Source organism: Copadichromis virginalis, linkage group LG22, assembly GCF_057382275.1.
Source record: "Copadichromis virginalis isolate Kocher_CV1m ecotype Utaka linkage group LG22, C_Virginalis_male_GT1.1, whole genome shotgun sequence".
Lineage (NCBI taxonomy): Eukaryota > Metazoa > Chordata > Actinopteri > Cichliformes > Cichlidae > Copadichromis > Copadichromis virginalis.
In genome coordinates, this window is record NC_140638.1 from 4,336,235 (window position 1) to 4,357,786 (window position 21,552).

A 21,552-nucleotide genomic window follows, 5' to 3' on the forward strand; every position below is an offset into this window, starting at 1 on the left:
AATTAATATATTCTATGAGTCTAAAATTAAAGTAAAATACAACATAACGTGACAATAATAAAACTCTGTCAATCATTTAAAAAAAGTATTACCTTCATCATATACATGAGGAACTTCCCAGTAATCCAAATGTTGGGAATGTGACTGGATTAAATGCACCTGAGAGCTGGGGCATGTGATGCTCATGCTGTATATAAAAAGAGCCCCAGTCTGAGCAGCAATGACTCTCCTAGGAGACAGGAAAACTCTACCTCCTGATGTGACTGTCTAATGCTCAGCTCTACCTCCTCCTGTTACAGGCCAACAGGAGCAAAGCATGAGGCAAATTGGGTGTTATCAGTGCCTGAAGTGTCTGACTAGCTTCAGTCGCTTTTAGCTCTTTCTGAAACAACCCTAGTGAGAGCTTGGTTCGTATCAGCAGACAAAAGTCAGACTGCGCAGGCAGGCCGTCCCTTTGTCATCAATTCTGCTTAAAATATTTATGGACAGAATGTCCAGGCACACCCAGTGGGTGGGGGTATCAGTTCAATGGTCTCAGATTTCAGGTTCTGTTCTGGAGATCATGACTTCATTGAGTCATTTCGTCCAGCTTGCACTGGGAGACAATTAGCTCCTCCAAGTCTGAGGCCATGGTTCCCAGCTGGAAACGGATAGAGGAGTTTAAGTTTGTTCATGAGTGAGAGGGAGAGATTGACAAACATACTGAAGTGGCATCTGCAGTAATGTGGACTCTTTACCGGTCTGTTGTGGTCAAGAAATAGATGACTCTGTTTATAGGTTGATCTACTTTCCTAACTTTATTTGTGGTAAAGGTATCGTGGATAAGCAGAACTGGGCTTCCTCTGAAGTGTGTCTGGACTCCTTTAGCGATACGTGATGAGATGGTGATTTGGAATGGACTCAGAAAGGAGCCACTGGAGGTGGTACCGGCATCTGACTAGGATGCTTCCTGGGCAACTTCTAGGTGAGGTGTTTTGGGCTCCTCCTGTCAAGAGGAGGCCCCGGAGCAGGCGAAGGACACAACCAGGTTGTGATTGGCTTTATGCTATTTTTTTCTTTTATTATTACTTATTGGGGTTTTCAAGTTGGTAAGATGAGCATTAACTATGTGCTTCTTGTTCTCTCCTTCGTCCTTCCTGCTAGCGCATCTTACGTGTTGCTTTCTGGTCCCTTTTTAACTTACCATCTCCAACTAACTGCAGCAGAGCCAGGTCCAGTGGGCGTTTCCAGCGGGAATTCTTGTGCAGTGCAATACCGTAACCCGTAGTGGCAAACACCTTACCAGAGCCGATGGTCATAACCTTTTTGAATTAAACACATAAAGGTCCATAAATCCACGTATACACACAAACACATTAATTCACAGAGAGCCAGATATGAAGACGCAGATGGCAATGAGCAAAAGATAAATTAGTTTCATTTTAACTGTAATTTCTTTGTGTACTGTCACGGTCACATAAATTCAGTTGGCTGAGCTCTAATATCGACATCCCAGAGTGTGGGATATTGTTTCAGTGGAGGAATTAATATAGATCCACATCAGTTGTAATAATTACTGCAGCAGTGGCTGTTGTATGAGGCTGCTGGGAGCTCAGGCCTCCCACAGACCTTATTATAAATGATCACCAGGAAGGATTTTCATTCTTGCTGTGGGAGCCGTATCAAACTCAAACTTATAAATAAATCAACACCAGTGCCAACCAGAAATGACAATATTAACTAGCTACAGGCCGCAAGGGGGAAATATAAATGCATTGGGTGTGTTTGATTTATTTAATGCAGATGTACATCTTGTACAAGTGCTCATTTAGCATGCTTGTTATGTTTTTTGTTTTGTTTTTTTGCACATGGTAATAGGACAAAGAAACTTGAGCAATGGTTGCCCGTATGCACGAAAGTGTCACTGTGCAGAGGTGTGAAATCACTGTGCACATATGCATTTCCTACCTTGCAGCCCTCGTCCTTCCTGGCCATGTAGTTCAACACTGCAGCATCATAAATGAAGGCATCTAGTTTTCTGCAGGGGAGAAATGAAGGAGGAAAATTACAACAAAGCAATGGAAATCACTGACCTGGATCTAAATGACAAAAGCAACTAGAGAACAAAATGACAAGATATGATGGACAAACCAGCAGTGAGACAATGTCCCTACAAAGACATCAGCAAACAGAGGGCTCTTTCTAAACAGCTTTTCACCAACTTTCAACAATCACACAGTGAAACATTCATAAATGGAGGAAGAGATGCCAATTCTCCTCCTACAATAGCTTGAATAGAGCATAATTGAATGCAGCGACAGGGGAGGGGGTAATTTAAGCAAAGGATGTGAAATTCACTTTTGCTCAGAAGGAAAAATTCAAACAGTTGTTGTAATTTCTGACTGCAGCTACTCAAAAAAATGCAGTTTTTTTACATAAATGTTCAGGAAGTTTACAAAAGCCTTGTTTCTTTCAAAGTCACCACATGACTGGGTAAGGCTTAGTATATTGCGACAACATTTAATCTAACTGAAAAAGAAATAAACCATAAATCACTGTGAATGATGATATTTAAAGCTAACTAGGAAATTCATCTTACGGCAGATCAGTCTGTAAATGTGTTATGTAAAGGCTGTTATCAAAGCTGTTGGACTGCATTAGTCATACCCACCTGTTTCAAATCTTATCAGCCCATCAAATGCCCATTATATGTTGTTATCAGTCCCTAGCAGCACCTCTTAGTGGTGGTAATTTCACCCTGCTGAACAGCAGCGACCCGAGGTGTGTTTCTAGGTTAAAACAGCAGTAAAAGCATCTTTTGGACATTTCCTTTGTTACGTTGTAAGGTCTTTGATTTCTTTTTAAGCTCAAAAGGTAGTTGGTAATGTTCAGGAGAAGATAACTGTTTAAAATAAAGATACTTTTACATTTATTACAATGAATAACAGCCTACTGCGCCTGGCAGAAGGTAGAGGAAGGTGTTTCATTGGTGATGTGTGTGAAAAACGATCTGTTATCACACATATTCAATCAATCAAATGACAAAACTAAAGTGAAGTTCTGGTTTGATAAAAACAAAGTATCATTAGATTTGAATAAATCTAAACTTATGTTATTTGGAAATAGTAGTTTAAATACAAATGCAAAGATTCAAATAAATGGTGTTGATATTGAAAGAGTCAGTGAAAATAAATTTCTGGGGGTAATAATAGAGCTCACGTAAGATATATTCATTCCAAAGTATCACGTAGCATTGCAGTACTAAACAAGGCAAAACAGGTATTCGACAGAACATCACTTCATATTCTATACTGTTCACTGGTTTCACCATACTTAAGCTATTGTGCAGAGGTCTGGGGCAATAACTATAAAACCACATTACATTCACTTTTTACTCTTCAAAAAAAGCAATTCGAATCATCCACAATGCAGGTTATAGGAACATACAAACTCACTATTTTTGCAGTCTGAAATATTGAAAATTGACAATCTAGTGAAATTCCAAACAGCACAAATTCTATTCAAAGCAAAAAATAAAGAACTGCCAGGTAATATTCAGAGTATGGTTTTTTTTTGAAAGAAGGAAGTTATAATTTAAGGGGTTTTTGTAACTTCAAAACAGGGAAGGTACGTACTACAAGAAAAGGCTTTTGTGTTTCTGTTCATGGAGTGAAACTGTGGAACAGTCTGAATATGGAATTAAAGCAAAGTCCAAACATTGCCCCGGGGCCTCCTCCCGGTGGGACATGCCTGGAACACCTCACCCAGGAGGCATCCTTGTCAGATGCCCGAACCACCACAGCTGACTCCTTTCGATGTGGAGCAGCAGCTGCTCTACTCTGAGCCCCTCCCGGATGGCCGAACTTCTCACCCTATCTCTAAGGGAGAGGCCAGCCACCCTTCGGAGGAAGCTCATTTCTGCCGCTTGTATCTGCGATCTCGTTCTTTCGGTCACTACCCACAGCTGAATATCTCTATTTAAAAAAAAAAAAAATAATCATGATGTGATATTATAGTATATAGTATATCAGAAATCTCTTCACTATTTTTATTACAAATTATATCAGTAAGGAAGCTGACTAGATATTAACTGATAATTTATGGCAAAGTTTTGGGATTAAATAAGTGTGTACTTCTTCCCACTCCCTTTCAACATCTAAATTAATCAGAACGTTTTTTGTATGTATTTTGTATAGTATTTTTTCTCTCTCTTATTTTTCTCTTCTAAATGTATATTGTTCACATGTTGAAATAAATTACCAATCAATCAAACCAGCTTTAATTCATTTTCTACAGCAGTGGTTTTGTAGCTACTTTGGATAATGTGGTTCATATCTGAATCATGTTGCAGATATAAGGAGTTTTCTGTGATGCAGTTGCATTTATATGCATTTTTTCTTTGCAACATTATCCAGCTGTACATATCTTAGGAATTAAAAACTGACCAAGTGCCATTCTCAAAACTGCAACTCCCAGGGTGTCATGGGAGGGTTTCCTAAATTCACACACTACATCATATGGTGTGATAATTACACAGCCTGTGGTTTCACTCTTTGGGAAAATGAGGAAATTCTTAGTTATAATAATCTAAAAGATTGAGACTAGCATTAATTCAGGCAAGACAAGAACTGAAGCTCAGACTGTAATCCTCACAGACCGGCTGATAACAGCGAGCCTCCCCGTGGTTTCTGCACATCTGAAACCCAGCTCCGTCCTAGCTTCTTCTTTTAATGCCACATCTCATTTGATCACTGTTATATCACTTCTCACTGATGCCAGATTGTTTCTGCATGCTGCTCTCTCACCTCAGGCTTTCTATCTGTGCACATGCAAGGGCAGAGACATACCACCAAATATAAATTACTCCAGGAAGAATCTTCTCCAGTGATCCAGTAGTAACAGTAATAATTAAAAAGAAAAAAAATCTCAAGATTAAAGTATAGGGAAAAAATGAATCATTTGAAATCTGCTACTGGAGTAGAAGCAGTGCAAAATGGATATACATCAAAAGTGAATTACAACAGTTCATCATCAAGTAATGGATTAAATGTAACAGCTCAGCTCACACTGGTGATGTACATCTGAGAAGCGGATTTGTCACTACACCTGCTCTTCTACTTCACATTCATTTATATTCACACTCAGGGAGCTGCACAGATCCACGAAATTGTTACTGGGGGGAAAGCGCTCAGTTGAAGGGTGGAAGATTTTTTAAAAAAAAAGGTGACGATGAGGGTACACAAAGCAGGAGGGGAGGAGGTGGCTGACAGCAAAAGGAGAGAAAAGGGAAGTTCAGATATTATTATTGGGTGGCAAAGGAAGCACACAGGAGTTGATGAACTGGGAGCAAGGAGTTAATGAGAGAGGGAGGAATAGACCAGTCAAAGGACAGAAAAAAAAATCATCATGAGAAGAAAAGGAAAGCACAGGAGGAGAAAAGATGAGATGGAGAGGCGGTGCTCAGTGCCATGGCAGGCAAATCAAACAGAAATCTTCATATCACTTTGCCTCGACGGATATTTCCTTTGTTTATAATGTCAGGATGAGAGGGAAGGATAAGGAAGAGGTAGATAAACAGTGTGTAATGAAAGAGACGACGGACAGACTGATTGAAGTGAGATAGAGAGAGAGGTGGAAAATTAATGTAAGAGGGGCAAGAAGGACAAGTGAGTATGATAAAAAGGAATGCATCGTTGTGTTTTAATAACACGCTACGTCAAATCTACTAAAGACTGCGCCCGCTACTTGCTGGCTTGTGTGTGTGTGCTTGCTTGTCCCATTAAACATTTCAACCCTAATCTGCATCACTCCCCCCTTTCCCCTCCACCTCGCCCGCTTCCACATCAAACGCAATGAGCGAGTGTATATTTTATGGAAAGTGCTTTGTGTACTTTGTAGTCCCACAGGCGTATAATAAACTCCCCCCCCCCCCGTTGAAGACAAGAGGCGCCCGAGTGTCAGCCAGTGCTGAGATGGCGCAATTTTCCCACCGCACTGCGGTTGCTGCTAGCATGTATTATTTAAAAGTTTCCAGCCCTCCACACCTCCTCTCCAACTGCATTTAGTAGCCATGATCCTGATGGGGCTGCACAGGTTACAACAGTTTGCTGTGGCTCCCGAGGCAAGGCAGATCAATGAGCTAACAGGGTGAGTCAGGCAAAAACGGCTCCTGTAATTGAACCGAGCGTGGACGACAACACCGCCTCAAGTTAAAAATAAAAGATATATAAAAACCAGGGGAGATGGCACGGTATCTGTTTAAAGTAAGTGCTGTTGTCAAAAATGTGCAGCTTTAACTTGAATCTGGGTGCTGTTTAAAAGAGTGGATGGCAGCAGAAGTATATTTGTAGAAATGAGATGTCTAGTGCAGGCAGAGTGTGGTTGCGTTCGGTCGTAACAATATCTGACATTTTTTACTTCATGCTCTTCCAAGTCCCGATCTACTTCCAATATTGTTCTGTTCGTATCTAACCGAACACGTAGGCTTTAATTTCTTCTATTTCACATGACAAATCCACACTCAATCCACACTCCAAGTGGTTGCTAATAGTTCTTCTATCCTTACCCAGTCTTGAGGTTGTCAATGGCTTCCTCTACACCCTTCTGGTTGTTGCGAATCATATACTGGTGCATGTTGGGATAGTTGGAGCGGATGTTCTCCTCAGTGCTGCCATTTGGCACCGTGCCGAAACGCAGTGGTGGGTACTGGTCTGCTGGCTGCTGAAACTGCACAAGAAGAAGAAGAGGAGGTGGGCTGAGATTAAAGTGACAGGAGGAAGGACGGAAGTTAAAGAGTGGTAGCTGAAATGAGGGAGAGGAGCCGATCCGTGCTGCGGGATGAAGAGCTGCAAAGATTCAAAGACTTCACTTTCAAAGAAGAGCCCCTGTGCTACACTTTTCTAAAGAGCTCAGAAGCAGAGAGAGACTGATAAAACAGATGAGGTTTTAAAGTGTCAAAGCAGCGGGACACAGTTTTGTGAGTTGTGGTGAAACTGCGCTGGAAAAATCAAAATAATAAAAAAAGGAAAGTACACAGTTTTCCACTTCTGTTAACTTAAGCTATTCTGATGTGCTCTCTTAAAGGCAGACATGAGAGAGTGCAATATTTGTGGCATAATCGTATTTACAACCCCGATTCCAAAAAGATGTTGGTTTGCTGAAGGTATGAGGGGGAGGGAACTGTAGCTTCTTTTAGTCTGTGGCGATAACAGACGGGTGATATACTCTCTGTGATGTGCAAAGATGAATTAAAATTTGGATTTGTGATCCCAGTGAAGAGATTCCGGCTTCTCCCTGCTTCTTTATTCCACCCAAAATGACCTTTGACCCGGAGAACGTGTTAGCATCTCTCTCTATTCATTTATTTTTCATTGTACACAGCAATCCATGTTTTTGGAAACAGGGTTGTATTTATTTTGAAAGATGACCCTGAGTCTGGGAGACTTTGGTGTTGTAAGTTTTAAATCAGGTAAAATACCCATGATTCTCTCAATATCAAATATGTGGAATTTCTTGCTAACCATTCAGTCCATCATATGACTATTCACCTGTTTGTAAATCACTTATCCATCCATCCATCCATCCATCCATATCATACCTTCTTATCTGACAGCCCTGACACCGTGTCAATGTACTCCTCCTGGATCATGAAGGCAGCCAGGTTGGCAGTGTAGGAGGCCAGGAAGATGACAGCGAAAAAGGCCCACACCAGCACCTGAAGGTAGAACGTGGTGGAGTAAGATCAATGAGGACTGAGCCTGACAGGTGTGAAAGTATTTTAGGATCCCGGTGACTCTATTTCCACTCCCTGGCATTTCATCGCTAAACTCACAGCTCTGAAACTCTGTCTTGCCTGGAGGGCCGGTTCATACTTTCCACCGTGGCATTTCTGCCTCCTAAAGCTGCAACAGGGAATCTGTCGCACAATTAAATGAACTTAAATTGTAAATAATATTAAACTAGTTGCATATTTTTAAATATGGGAAGAAAGAAAATCCCCTTTTTCATGCAATACACTCCTTACATCATCACGTCCATCACAGTGGATATAAAAATACCTTCTGCCCACCTTAAAATTCATTTAGGACCATTGATGCAAATATGCTAGTTGAATCAAAGCACTTGGTTAAGTATGTAAGCACAATTTTGAAATACATGATTTAAGTAATTAATTATATTTAAAAGGTATTTTTCAAATAAAAAAATATATTGTGTAAAAGTTATTTAATATTGCATCTCCACAAAGGAGGGAAACTTGGTGACATATGTTATGTTTAGTGCTTTGTATAATTCAAGCTTCAAGCGCTACATCCTTCATCATTCAAGCAGTTGAACTGCTATTTCATTCACATAGCCTTTAGCTCAGAAAACAGATGGTGCAAATTTATTCCAGGCTTGGGCTGATTGCCTGTTAGCCTATAGCTATTTGATTGGTTATTTGCTACATAATCTTGCTTTTCTTGCACAGATACTCGTTGGCAGAAATTAATATTTTATTGTTAAAGAAGTGTTCAAATGTATTCAGCATAAACAAAGTTGATTATCTTTTGCAGCACAAATAAAAAAAACAAACTGCCATTTGAAGAAGAAGACAGATTAGAGAACGGCCTGGAGACTCAAGTACAAAACTGTGGCTGACTGATTTGTTTTAATAGTTTTTGGAGAAACGCAAACATAAGGTGAGAAATCGAAAATTGTTAAAAAAGGAAGAAAAACCCCCACTGCATTTAAATTTGAAATCACCTTGAAGCACTCCTTCAAGGTTACATATTTGCGCCCCTCTGGAGTGCTTCCAGCACCACTGCAGTTTTTAGATTGCTCCTTGGAGGTCCTATTTTGGCACGTCAATGCCACCGTCTTCTTCAGGAGTTCTTCTTCTTCTTGATGTTTACTTAAAGAGTAATCAACTTCTGTGCCAAACTGATGCAAATTTCCTCCTGATGACTGTGGGGATCACTAGTGGGGATCATATGACTGGGTATCATATTCAGCGACAATCCAGCGACAACCAAACAACAGCCTTCAGAGGAAGAGTTTGCAGTGTTTGTCATGGCCTAAAGGTGTCGCATCGGGTTAGTTTGTGTGTGTGTGTGTGTGTGTATGTTTTCATGAAGTGAAGCCCTTAACGAGCAAGAACGCCACATTAAATCAGATAAAGATTATGACTTTTATGAGAGAACTGCAACAAGTGAGGTTAATATTTCAGTTTGTTTATTATTTAAACGCTAGATTTTCACCAGATAATGGCTGTTTTCACATTGTAGTATTGCTGTCTGAGTAAGGAATCAAAATATATTAACTACCCCAAATTACTTTAGCAAATTAATATGATTCTTCAAAAGGTTTTTTAGGCAATTCGGGATGGAGACATTTAGCCGTACAGAAGAGCTGCTTTTATTGCTATAAGATGGTTGAATGCTGACATTCAGCCAGGAAGCAGAGATGTGGATTAGCCGGAGCAATAAATTTGCACTGTGGTGAATAGGACTATTTGTTTCCACAGTACTCTGTTTATGCCAAAAGTTAATTTGCATAATTTTCTTAGTGATTAAGATAGTAAATGCACACCCCTACTAACTGTGGCAAATCAGCATAATTAAAAAATAAAACTCAGTGGAGGCTTGAACGACGGACTGCTTGGGAAGTTATCGACCTGTGGACTGATGTAAAATCTGTTTAAATGGTTAATATCAATAATAAATGGTTGACAATTATCCAGCGCATAGTGGGGTACTTACTGATAACCCTGAATAGGCTTAGGCAGGTATGAAAAATGAAGTGGAAGTCATTTGGCAAATAAACCTCCATTAAAATTGGATTTATCTTGTAATCATTCTTTCTTTTTTCCTTTTAATTAGACGTGGTTGCCTCGTAGAATATTTTGGCTGGCAAGTGTTGCAAAAACATATCAGATACAGAGTGCTGGTGCTGCTAAAGGGGAACCTTAAATATACAGTTTTCTCTTCAGTGGATTTTTTAATCTTAAATTGAACATGGGAAATGGTTCGATGGGCAAGAAAACCATTAATAACTCTTACCTGCAGGCTGAAATACAACTAACTTCAAATCCAGGTTAAAAAAAAAAGCACACATACGATGTTGAATAATCATCTTCTCTGCTCTAACCCCCTTTTGTGAAGCCTATCAAGCAGCTAATGAGCTCTTAAGATGATTGGGGTTTTGTTGAAAAGCACTTGGGCAAGCAGTCGAACAAAATACACCTCGAGTTTTCCCCTCCTGTGGCTTTACTCTGCATTAGAGATTGCAAGCCCAAAGTAACAGCAGGTACTGTAAGGACCACCACAGTGAAACAAGTGACTAAACAGTCTGTTAAATAATTGTCTTGTAGACACCTAGATTACACTGAAACATGACATTTTTAATGACTACAGTTTAATGTCACACAGGTATCCGCTTGATGGTGAGAATGTAGTCATTTGAAAGTTGAACTACTTTTGACTCAAAAATTGTTAATTTAGGCTTGTTAATAGATAGAAGTTTTATAATTTTGCTTCTGTAGACCACCACAAATTAACATCACTTTAAGTAAAAATGATTGTTTTTAATACTTAATGAAAATCAAGTATGAAAATCCTTTTTATTCAATGACGCACTAAAGTTTAGAACCTGTGGCGATCTCCAAACGCTGTGTTACCTCCTGAGGGTGGCTGCAGTAAAGACCTTCCCTGCACTCACCTTCAGTTGCTCTTTCTCTGTCGGCCTTTGGTTTTATAAAACTGAATAGGGTTAAGCACTTTGGTTATAATCCGATTTCTCATCTCACATTCCATTGCCTTAAGAAACTCTTGGGTTCCTTTTCCCAGTATGCTTTGGTTCACTATCCATTTGCACTGTTTGCCAGCATTTGGAGTACAACCCTGTACACTTCAGAATTCATCCTGCTACTTTTATTAGCAGTTACAGCCAATAAAGACTAACAGCACAACATTCCCTCCACTGTGTCTGACAGATGACGTGCTATGTTTTGGCTCATGAGCTCTTTCTCTCCTTACTTTCCTTTCTGATCTCTAATCGTGGGTTCATCTGTCCAAAGAATCTTTTCCAGAACTCTGCAGGCTCTTTTATGTGTTTTCTGGCAAAGTGCAATCTGGTCTTCTTGTTCCTGTGCGTAACTAGTGATTTATACATTGTTGTATCCATCAATTGTCTTCTGCATACCCAGTTCAGGATCTGGAATCTAGCCCAGCTGTCACACAGGTACACCCTGGACAGATTGGCAGTCCATGTACAGAGACATAAACAACCACTGACACATTCACACCTATGACTAATTTAGAATTGCCAAGTAGCTCAAACTTTGTAATGTGGAGAAAACTGGAGCTCTCAGAGAAAACCCACCCAAGTATGAGGAGAACATGGATTCAAATCCAGGACGTTCTCGCTGTGAGGCAACCACTGCAAAACTGTGCTACTCCACTTGGTTGTAAGTCCTCTGTATTATATGAAGCTCATTGTAGACCGTGATGATGATAAAACTTACTCCTCGAGAATGTTCTTGCTATGAAGCTATTTTTCTTAAACATGGAACAAATTTAATGGACATGAATTTTATTGCTCTTCTGTGGTCATTCCAGCTGTTTGCTCCTACTGAGCTGGTCAGTGGATTTTTTTAAAGAATTGTCCCAAATGATTGATTCGGAAAGTGCTAAAGTTTTTGCTATTAAAACAATTAAAATGGTTAAAATTGCATCTTTGACCAATAAATACTGAACCTGGAGTTGACTGTAATTGATGCTCTAGTTTGATGAGTCATTCACACAATTAATAAATAAAAAAATAAAAAAATAAATAAAAAACACAGCCATTCAACTAAATTTACCATGATCTTGCTGGTGGTTCCTCTGGGATTCTCCACAGGCACAGAGTTATTGAAGACCAGAGCCCAGAGCAGCCAGACAGATTTCCCTATGGTGAACTTAGATCCCCCTGACTCTGAGAAACAGACAGACAGACAGTGTGTTTATGAAGGAAAGTAATACCTGTTTAAGACATTACTGGAAATTGTGTTGGGTGATGAATTATGGCCAGAGTTGGGGGAAAAAAAAACTATTTTCAAAGAAATATTAAGAGATGACTTAAATATCCAAATTTATGCTCTTAGGAAGAAACGCATCACTCTTTGAGTAGCAACAAAGAAATTAAGATTTGTGACATGTTGCTCACATCCATATGGAGAAGGCCACTGAACTGTTATCCATGATGGATAATCCTGAGTACCCTTTGCACCATTTACTGGCAGGCAGTGGTGCACCATCTCTAACAGGCTGATTCAGCACCGCTGCCACAGAGGAAATATTCTATAGCATGTACTATCATCCTCTATAACTACTACTAGCAATGGTAATAGTAGTAGAAATATTTCCCATATTTTCACTCATTCATAAAGATTTCCTTTTAGTCACTTAAGATCATTGCTGAGGTCCAGGTTCCAGGTCCGGGTTCATGATTCTGGGTAAAATTTAGTCTTTTGTGGTTTCACAGAAAGCAAAGCCAACAGGTAACACGTAGTGGAGGTTCTGTGGGGCAGGACTGATCCAACAGGAATTTTCAAGACAATGAGATGCAGAAGAAACAGTTTTATATAAAACGTATATGAAAAGTATTTCAAAAGTTACAGAACACTATTGAAAGTATTCTGTACTCTGAAAAAATAATTCCAAGATGCTTCAAAGACAAAAACTAGTCGGTTTTATAATAGTTTGGTTAACCGCCATAAAAGAGCAGCGCATAACTGTGTGGCCTTGGTGACATTGTGAATGAAATATTTGCAAGTCTGCCTGAAATCAGGTAATGCTAGCGAACAGAAGCACGTTGTTATCTGAATAGTCACAGTCCACTGTTGCTTTAAGACTTTTAATTGGAAATACAGGGACAGAGCCCAGACTTTGAAATTAAAGTAGAAATTAGACATGTGGACGCTGTTGCTATGACAATACAGAACGTCAACATTAACAACATTAACATGCATTAAATTGCAGTGATTGTATGGACCAGCTGCCCTGCAGTGATCTAAGAAATGTCTCATGTTGAAAGTTCAAACAGACGTAACTGAGAAGAGGACTTATTTAAAGTTATTAAACCTGGCAGCAGACACCCTCGTGTTGAATGTAAGGTCATTACGCTGTGAATCACTATGCTGTGAAGTCTCAGAAGGATGAGAAATAAAAGAACAAAAAGACACTGACTATAGCTCATTGTTCAACATTAAAGGTGAAGCTGCACGTTTATGGAAACACAGTCAGCATGTACAGTGGGGCAAAAAAGTATTTAGTCAGCCACCGATTGTGCAAGTTCCCCCACTTAAAATGATGACAGAGGTCAGTAATTTGCACCAGAGGTACACTTCAACTGTGAGAGACAGAATGTGAAAAAAAAATCCATGAATCCACATGGTAGGATTTGTAAAGAATTTATTCGTAAATCAGGGTGGAAAATAAGTATTTGGTCACCTCAAACAAGGAAAATCTCTGGCTCTCACAGACCTGTAACGTCTTCTGTAAGAAGCTTTTCTGTCCCCCACTCGTTACCTGTATGAATGGCACCTGTTTGAACTCATCATCTGTATAAAAGACACCTGTCCACAGCCTCAAACAGTCAGACTCCAAACTCCGCCATGGCCAAGACCAAAGAGCTTTCGAAGGACACCAGGAAAAGTATTGTAGACCTGCACCAGACTGGGAAGAGTGAATCTACAATAGGCAAGCAGCTTGGTGTGAAAAAATCAACTGTGGGAGCAATCATCAGAAAATGGAAGACATACAAGACCACTGATAATCTCCCTCGATCTGGGGCTCCACGCAAGATCTCATCCCGTGGGGTCAAAATGATCATGAGAACGGTGAGCAAAGATCCCAGAACCACACGGGGGGACCTGGTGAATGACCTGCAGAGAGCTGGGACCAAAGTAACAAAGGTCACCATCAGTAACACACTACAACGGCAGGGAATCAAATCCCGCAGTGCCAGACGTGTTCCGCTGCTGAAGCCAGTGCATGTCCAGGCCCGTCTGAAGTTTGCCAGAGAGCACATGGATGATACAGCAGAGGATTGGGAGAATGTCATGTGGTCAGATGAAACCAAAGTAGAACTTTTTGGTATAAACTCAACTCGTCGTGTTTGGAGGAAGAAGAATACTGAGTTGCATCCCAAGAACACCATATCTACTGTGAAGCATGGGGGTGGAAACATCATGCTATGGGGCTGTTTTTCTGCCAAGGGGACAGGACGACTGATCCGTGTTAAGGACAGAATGAATGGGGCCATGTATCGTGAGATTTTGAGCCAAAACCTCCTTCCATCAGTGAGAACTTTGAAGATGAAACGAGGCTGGGTCTTCCAACATGACAATGATCCAAAACACACCGCCCGGGCAACAAAGGAGTGGCTCCGTAAGAAGCATTTGAAAGTCCTGGAGTGGCCTAGCCAGTATCCAGACCTCAACCACATAGAAAATCTGTGGCGGGAGTTGAAAGTCCGTGTTGCTCGGCGACAGCCCCAAAACATCACTGCTCTCGAGAAGATCTGCATGGAGGAATGGGCCAAAATACCAGCTACTGTGTGTGCAAACCTGGTAAAGACCTATAGTAAACGTTTGACCTCTGTTATTGCCAACAAAGGTTATGTTACAAAGTATTGAGTTGTATTTTTGTTATTGACCAAATACTTATTTTCCACCCTGATTTACAAATAAATTCTTTACAAATCCTACCATGTGGATTCATGGATTTTTCTTTCACATTCTGTCTCTCACAGTTGAAGTGTACCTCTGGTGCAAATTACTGACCTCTGTCATCATTTTAGGTGGGGGAACTTGCACAATCGGTGGCTGACTAAATACTTTTTTGCCCCACTGTAGATATGGTGCAGATGTGTGGGAGGATTACTTTGAAGTATCTGAAGTACCTTTTCTTCAAGTAATGAGTGCACAAATTAAGCACACAAGGCACTTTATAGTGTCTTTACACTTTAAAGTGTATTATATTTGAGTGAAGTGGAAGTTAATTTGACGTATTTAAGTCATAGAATGGATAATATGTTGCTATTTTGTCAAAGCCACTGAAGTGTGAGCACAAGTTGGGAACTCATCACATATAGACCCTCCTTAAACTCAAACAGTACTTTTAAATGTTTCATGTGTAGGGACCATAATATTTTCCTAAATCTGGTGATTAACTCTGACCAAGTAGCAAGGGAAAGCATGTTAAAAGATCCCAAAGTGGACCATCTTCTAGCTACCAAACCCTTCCATGAGCTTTATGCTCTTGGGAAAAAAAGGACTGCTATATAGTCCGTATTATACTATATACCATTGCAATGGTCAGTGTCTCAAGGTTTTGTATTTCTGGGAAGCTGGCAGCTTCTGACACAACACTAGTATTTGACACCCTGGAAATGTTGGAAAAAAAAGAGGACGACAGAGATGCAACTGCCAAAAACTGGTAAGTAGACCTTTAAACTTTAGCTTATTCAACTTTTGTGAGGATATAAACTATAGAAACAATTATATAATAAGATAAGAATAAGATTTAAACATGCTTATAAAGAGAGATGAAAGTTGAAGCGGTTTGATACAGAAGAAAGAAAAATGACGAGCGTGCACAGACATCTACCTGTCACATAAAATGAGTTCACTTCTACTTGTGTCAGTTTATTAAAACATAAAGAACAACTTTTCCAGTTTATAATTAAAAATAAATGTGTCGGGGCAGAGACGCACACAGTAAATAGTTGCAATAATGGTGAAGTGACAAGTACTGTAAAGACGTCAACATCAACCACCACCACGCAGTCCGTGTTTGTTTCATTATTATTAAATAAGCCACATTGTGGGTGTGAAGTGATTGTTTTGAATCCTGTGAAGTCAAAAAAAAGCGGAACGCTTAATTATAATAATTTGGACAAACACCCTCCTCAAATCAGCCCCCCCTCACTTACATAACTGACAAAGTGACAAGTTGGTAATAATGTTGTGAAATGAGCAGTGGTGGTGGGTTGATTGGCGTGCAGACACTGGAGCGACTCCGTCACTTACTCTTAGCACTCTGCAGGCTGCGGTTGTATCCCACGGGGCTGAAGAACTCAAAGATGAAGACTGTGACAGCCACGACCGACAGGCACATCACAAACATCATCACCCACACCGCTGGGCTGTAGGGCTCTGCAATACACCAACACACACACACAAGAACGAATAGGAAAACTTTAGGAAGTTTTCCTGACATTTACTAATTACCCCTTCATAAAATGGGAATCTGTGTGGACAGTGAACAAAGATTGATGCCTAACAACTATAGGTTTGAGAAGACCCTTGTCATCCCATGCACCAACTGTTTCTGGTGCAGTGGATGTTATAAAAAAAGTCTGCTCCTCCAATATGCAGGGGGTTAGAATTAGCACACAAGGTTACTTAGACCACAGAGGGTTAAATCACTTGTTCTAAACTAGCAAACAAAAACTTTTCGCTGCACGTTTCTCAATGTCACTGTGAACCTGATCTAAACAAGAGGCATCGTAAGGCAGCGACAAAGAGAAGTTGTTTGATAGTTTACTGGGATGAGCTACACACAATCATAGCGTCAGCACTCTGTAGTACAAGTACAACCTGCATCCATCCTTTTCAAGGTCACAGGTCGCACTGGAGCCTATCCCAACTGTCCTAGGGCGAGAGGCAGGGTACACCCTGGATGGTTGCAATTTAGTGTTTTCAATTAACCTATCCCCACTAAGTGTGTCTTTGGACTGTGGGAGGAAGCCGGGAGAACCCACGAAAATGAGAACATGCAAACTCCACACAGTTTGGCCAGATAGTGGAATTGAAGCCAGGACCTTCTTGCTTTGAGGTAACAGTGCTTACCACCGTGCTGCCCCAACCTGCAAGTGAAATCACTTTTTTTATTTCAACCTGCAAGTGAAATAAAAAACAACAACAACAACTTTTTAAACTATATTTTGGTGCAAAGTAACTGAACTTTTTACAGGGTTTTATCGACTCTGGCGGTTGATTCTATACAGCGCACACAGTTTTCACATCCCAGTAGCCATTGAAATTGCAGTTATGGCTCGCTCCATATTAATTTACACAGGAGCTTGATCCTTTTACCCTGAAATACTCAGACACAGCAGAGTGTCAAGCTCCAAGCGTGACCTTACCACTGGTACAACTGAGCTTTTTTTTGTCTTTGTAAAAAGACTGCATTTGAACGTCTTAATGGTAAGATGAAGATGGCGAAATCTTACAATGCTGTGATTGCAGCCATTCCCCAACTCTCTGTGAATGGCCATTGATCAGTGGTCTTTGATCAGTGGGTTTTGGTCAGTGCTTGTTGATCAATGGTCATGAGAACTTGCATAATTAAGATTAAGGAACTGACCTCCCAGCCCATTGTTCCTTCAGTGGGCTGGTTTCAGTCATTATGCAAATGTGCTGTTTATAAGATTTGGGGAAACCTGCAGTCAGCTGAGACTGAAGAAGTCACTTGGATGAGTGACGAAACGTCCAGATGAACAGAATCAACTGTTTGGAGACTGCATTTGAACATTTTGAAAATTGCAGAGAAAAATAGAAACCAAGATAGTAAAACAAAGCTAGATACTGTAGGTTGTTGGTTCTATTCTGTGTCAGCTCAGATTCATAGTAAATTCAACCAAAACAAAAATTGTAATGAGAGAAAAGACATATCTCAAAGCAGGAGGCATCACAGAAGTGATGAAACATTGAATGGGATGTAAATATTTTAATGAAAAATAATATAAAACATCTAAGTCCGAGTCAGGGATTTGATTTTAATGTTTTTATTATGTCCATGAATATGGAGCGAGCATCCATGTATTATACATTTCAGGAAAAGAAATGTGTGCTGAATAATTTACACATTGACACTTTCTGTTTCTGCCACTGTGTAGCTGCATGACACAGCAAATGAGCAGTCTTGTATTAAATTGTTAGACGTCTGGATGTAGACAGGAGGAAATTGTCTCTCCTCATATCAAGTAATGGGTGCTAGTCTAACTGCCGGCAGAGGAAACAAGCAGATTCTCCTGAGATTTGCCAAATTAGTGAGGGATTTGCTGCCTAGACTGACATTGGCAGATGTAACACTAATCAAACAGCACTGGCGAGATGGGCTGAGCTACTGGGTCGCCTCATCAACACTTTAGTCTCTCCTTGTGTTACTTCCAGGATGAGATGCTAAATCAAATGTGACTGTGTGCTGACATACCAAAGAGTAACAAGCATCGTTTATATACGAGGCTTTTAGCTGTGGCTCCCGTGCAGAGAGACACACAGTGAGGGAGCAGGTGGAGAGGCTCAGGATTATCCATTAAACTTACTGCCAGACAGGGTTAATATGCTTTTAAGGCTGCATGGGCTGCCAACCCGTGTGCCACAAGGACTGCGACGATGCATTATAATTTCAGCTAGGTTTTCATTGTTAAATTGAATAATAATTTCATTTCATTCTGTTTATGATAATCATTTTCTTTTTATTAAATTTTTGGTAGAAACATTTTCAAAATCATGCATGGAGGATACATTTTTAACAGAAAAAGCATGAAACTAGATATGCATCATAATCACAAGGAGGCTGTCACAAGGAGACCTGAATTTTAATCGAGCTTAATGCTCGTACAAGCAGGCACAAAGTCAGCTGAAATCACAGTAAGAGGGCTGATGCCAGTGCCAGCCCATATCATCTGATGGGTCAGATTACACAACTTTAAGTGACAAATTCCATTTGGGAGTGTGGTTTAAGCTGCTTTAGTCTGCCTAAAGTTGCTATGCATCTGCAAGCTACTTTGCAACCCAACTCCACACCAGCTTCTCCTTTTCATGCTATATCTGTCCTAATCAGTTTCAGATGGTGTGCTTTAGGTGGGGTGGCTGTGGGTCATCTACTAACAGGAAGGCTGGTGGTTTGATCCCTGGCCGTTCCAATAGACATGCCAAATATCCTTGGGCAAGGCACTGACAGAAAGCACTTAGGCACAGAAAGAAATGCTTGTATGAATAGGTGAATAATGCATGTTGTTTACAGCACATTGATAATGTTTAATATTTGAAAACAAATCTTTGTTTGACTATCCTGAACAAGGTTCCTCTGTTTAAACACAATCGTTGGAAACAATCTGTCCACCTGACAGTTACATTTATTAAAGAACAAGATAACAATAACAAGATAAGATAAGGGCAGGGATAGCTCAGTAGGTAGAGTGGTGGCCCCATGATAGGAAGGTCGGGGGTTCGATTCCCCTGAACAGCTACCCTGAGGTACCCCTGAGCAAGGTACCGTCCCTACACACTGCTCCCCGGGCGCCCAGTGGCTGCCCACTGCTTCACTGAGTGAATGGGTTAAATGCAGACAGGGATTTTCCCCACGGGGACCAATAAAGTACACTTTAAAAAAGAAGAAAAAAAACTGCGGTTTTTACCAATTGCATGTGTGCTGTTAAACATGTAAAGCGAGAGGTTTTGGTGCCTGTAATTTATGTATGAAGATGTGCATGTTTGCATCGGTTTAAGGTTGACAGTGCAAACAGCTTCTTTGCTCAGATGTTGTTTTTTTATGTGCACCCATTTAATATGTTTTTATTGTGATGTTTAGTAATATCTGGTTTCATGCAGCAGTTCCTTTCATCCAAAACAGTTTTCTCCTTTGGTTAATCTTTTTATGACTTGTAATCTTATGTGCAGCACTTTGTGATTCTGTCTTGAAAGGTGCTATATAAATAAAAATTTATTTATTTATTTAGGGAGACAATAAAGTAACTTCAACCTTAAAATGTCATTTAGAGAGAAAGAACATTTTTGGGGAAAAGGATGACTACAGAACAATAGTTTGTTTTTTTTATTATAAAACATTATTCATTGCAACCCGCATTAAAGTTTTATAATGAAAATAAATGCTGAGTTTATTTTAGTATATGTGAAACCTTCTTAAGTTTGCCATGCAACATTATGGATGATTAATAATGTAATAAACTGTGTGTCACAAAAACAACATCAACGTTGCATAAGAGTCAATGAATTATACATTTCTAATGATTTTAAATTAAATCAAGAGTTGGACTGGATGGATACGTTTGCTGGATTTGTGCTGAATCTAGCCGATGCCCACGGTCGCTTTAAATGTTTTCTTCAAATTTCTTTTGAATTTTTATATTAATTTATTTCTTTTCAGGTTCTAAATCTAGTTTTGAATGACGCGTTCTGATTTTTGAAAGGCACTCACTGACGTTTTTAATAAAAGCCAATAAATAAATACTGGTTGCCTGCTTGTTTTGTGAATGACTTTTCCTATACAAAGAAAATGGTTTAATGACTGTTTTGTTTTCTGTGTCTATTATTATAGTGGAGGAGAGCGTACATAATAACAGTCATTAACAGAATGTTGAAAATTATGCTACTGAGTAGAATAATCTTTGTAATATCTAATTTTAGGAACACCTCACAGGCACGACAGACTACAGTGCAATGAAACAAAACAAGTACAAGCAGAGTTAATGTACACGTGCCTGGCGTAGCACCAATGAAGAATCAATACGGTCCTTGTTGAAGTGCCCACACAAAAGAGGATTTATTGCAGCGTCATTGGACAGAATTATGCTGCCATGGTCGTAAATAAATTGATAGCAAAATGTAAAGCAGCTAATTTGTGTGGCAATAGCAGCACAACTGCAGCAGTGTTGCAATGCTCGAGTAGGTTTAAAGAATTACAAACAACATTTCTGTGGCTTGTACTTAATTTCAATTAAGCATCATACAAATGACGATTTTGTAGCAAGTCATTTTTGTGTATCTGTGAGACATTTCAAATGATTTCTTTTCTTTAACCATTTCAAAGCATTTCGTGTGAGAGTTTCGGAAGCAGTGCTGAGCTTCTCTTTAGTATATTCTGAGGGAAGTGATTCGATATGTTTGATTACATTTTTTGGTGTAAAGGCATTTTCAAACTCAGCAGCAGCGAACGCTGAACAAGCAAAGTTTGGGGAATTGTGAGTTCAGATTAGACACAGCAGTGGATTTATTGACCTGCAGGTGTCGGGAGGTATTTGTGTCTTTGGGTAGTTGAATCAAAATTGATCTTGATCAGGTTTACTTCACTTTCACTTATCGATGACATGAGTATGCTGGGTTTTGTAGTGAGTTATGTACTCTCTCAGTGATGTTTGGTTTCCAGCAGCTACATCACCATTTTGCAGAGGAGTGCATTTAAACAGGGAAAGTCAATTCAAGACACGTGTTGTTAAGAAATATACTCTAAAACACTTCTTCAGTAAAGACTCAGAGAAGAGAAACACACAGAACTTCTTGCTAGCAAGGGCAGCCTCCAGCACTGAGACTCGCACTGAGAAACTGCCCCGGTCTTTATTTATACTTCAGTGGGTGCGTGTGTGTGTGTGTGTGTGTGTGTGTGTGTGTGAGACCCCATAAAGACTTCCCTAAACCTGCTGGTCTCGAAGTCCAGCAGTTCATCAAACCAAAAAGCACTTAGACTAGAACAAATATAGCTACGTTAATCCTACCGTAAAACAATAAGACAAGGTACGACCTCT

At 39.9% G+C, this 21,552-nt stretch overlaps 1 protein-coding gene across 1 annotated transcript in view; it reads right to left on the reverse strand.

The window, feature by feature from the left end:
* The window catches only part of grin2da (glutamate receptor, ionotropic, N-methyl D-aspartate 2D, a), a 282,945-nt gene that overhangs the window by 42,543 nt on the left and 218,850 nt on the right, over positions 1–21,552 (reverse strand). Inside the window, exons 11-16 of the mRNA XM_085446989.1 lie at positions 16,031–16,156; positions 11,819–11,931; positions 7,577–7,693; positions 6,545–6,705; positions 1,948–2,017; positions 1,184–1,301 (exon numbers count right to left, since the gene is read on the reverse strand). Coding sequence (XP_085303115.1) covers positions 1,184–1,301; positions 1,948–2,017; positions 6,545–6,705; positions 7,577–7,693; positions 11,819–11,931; positions 16,031–16,156 — 705 coding nt within the window. The remainder of the gene's footprint in view (positions 1–1,183; positions 1,302–1,947; positions 2,018–6,544; positions 6,706–7,576; positions 7,694–11,818; positions 11,932–16,030; positions 16,157–21,552) is intronic.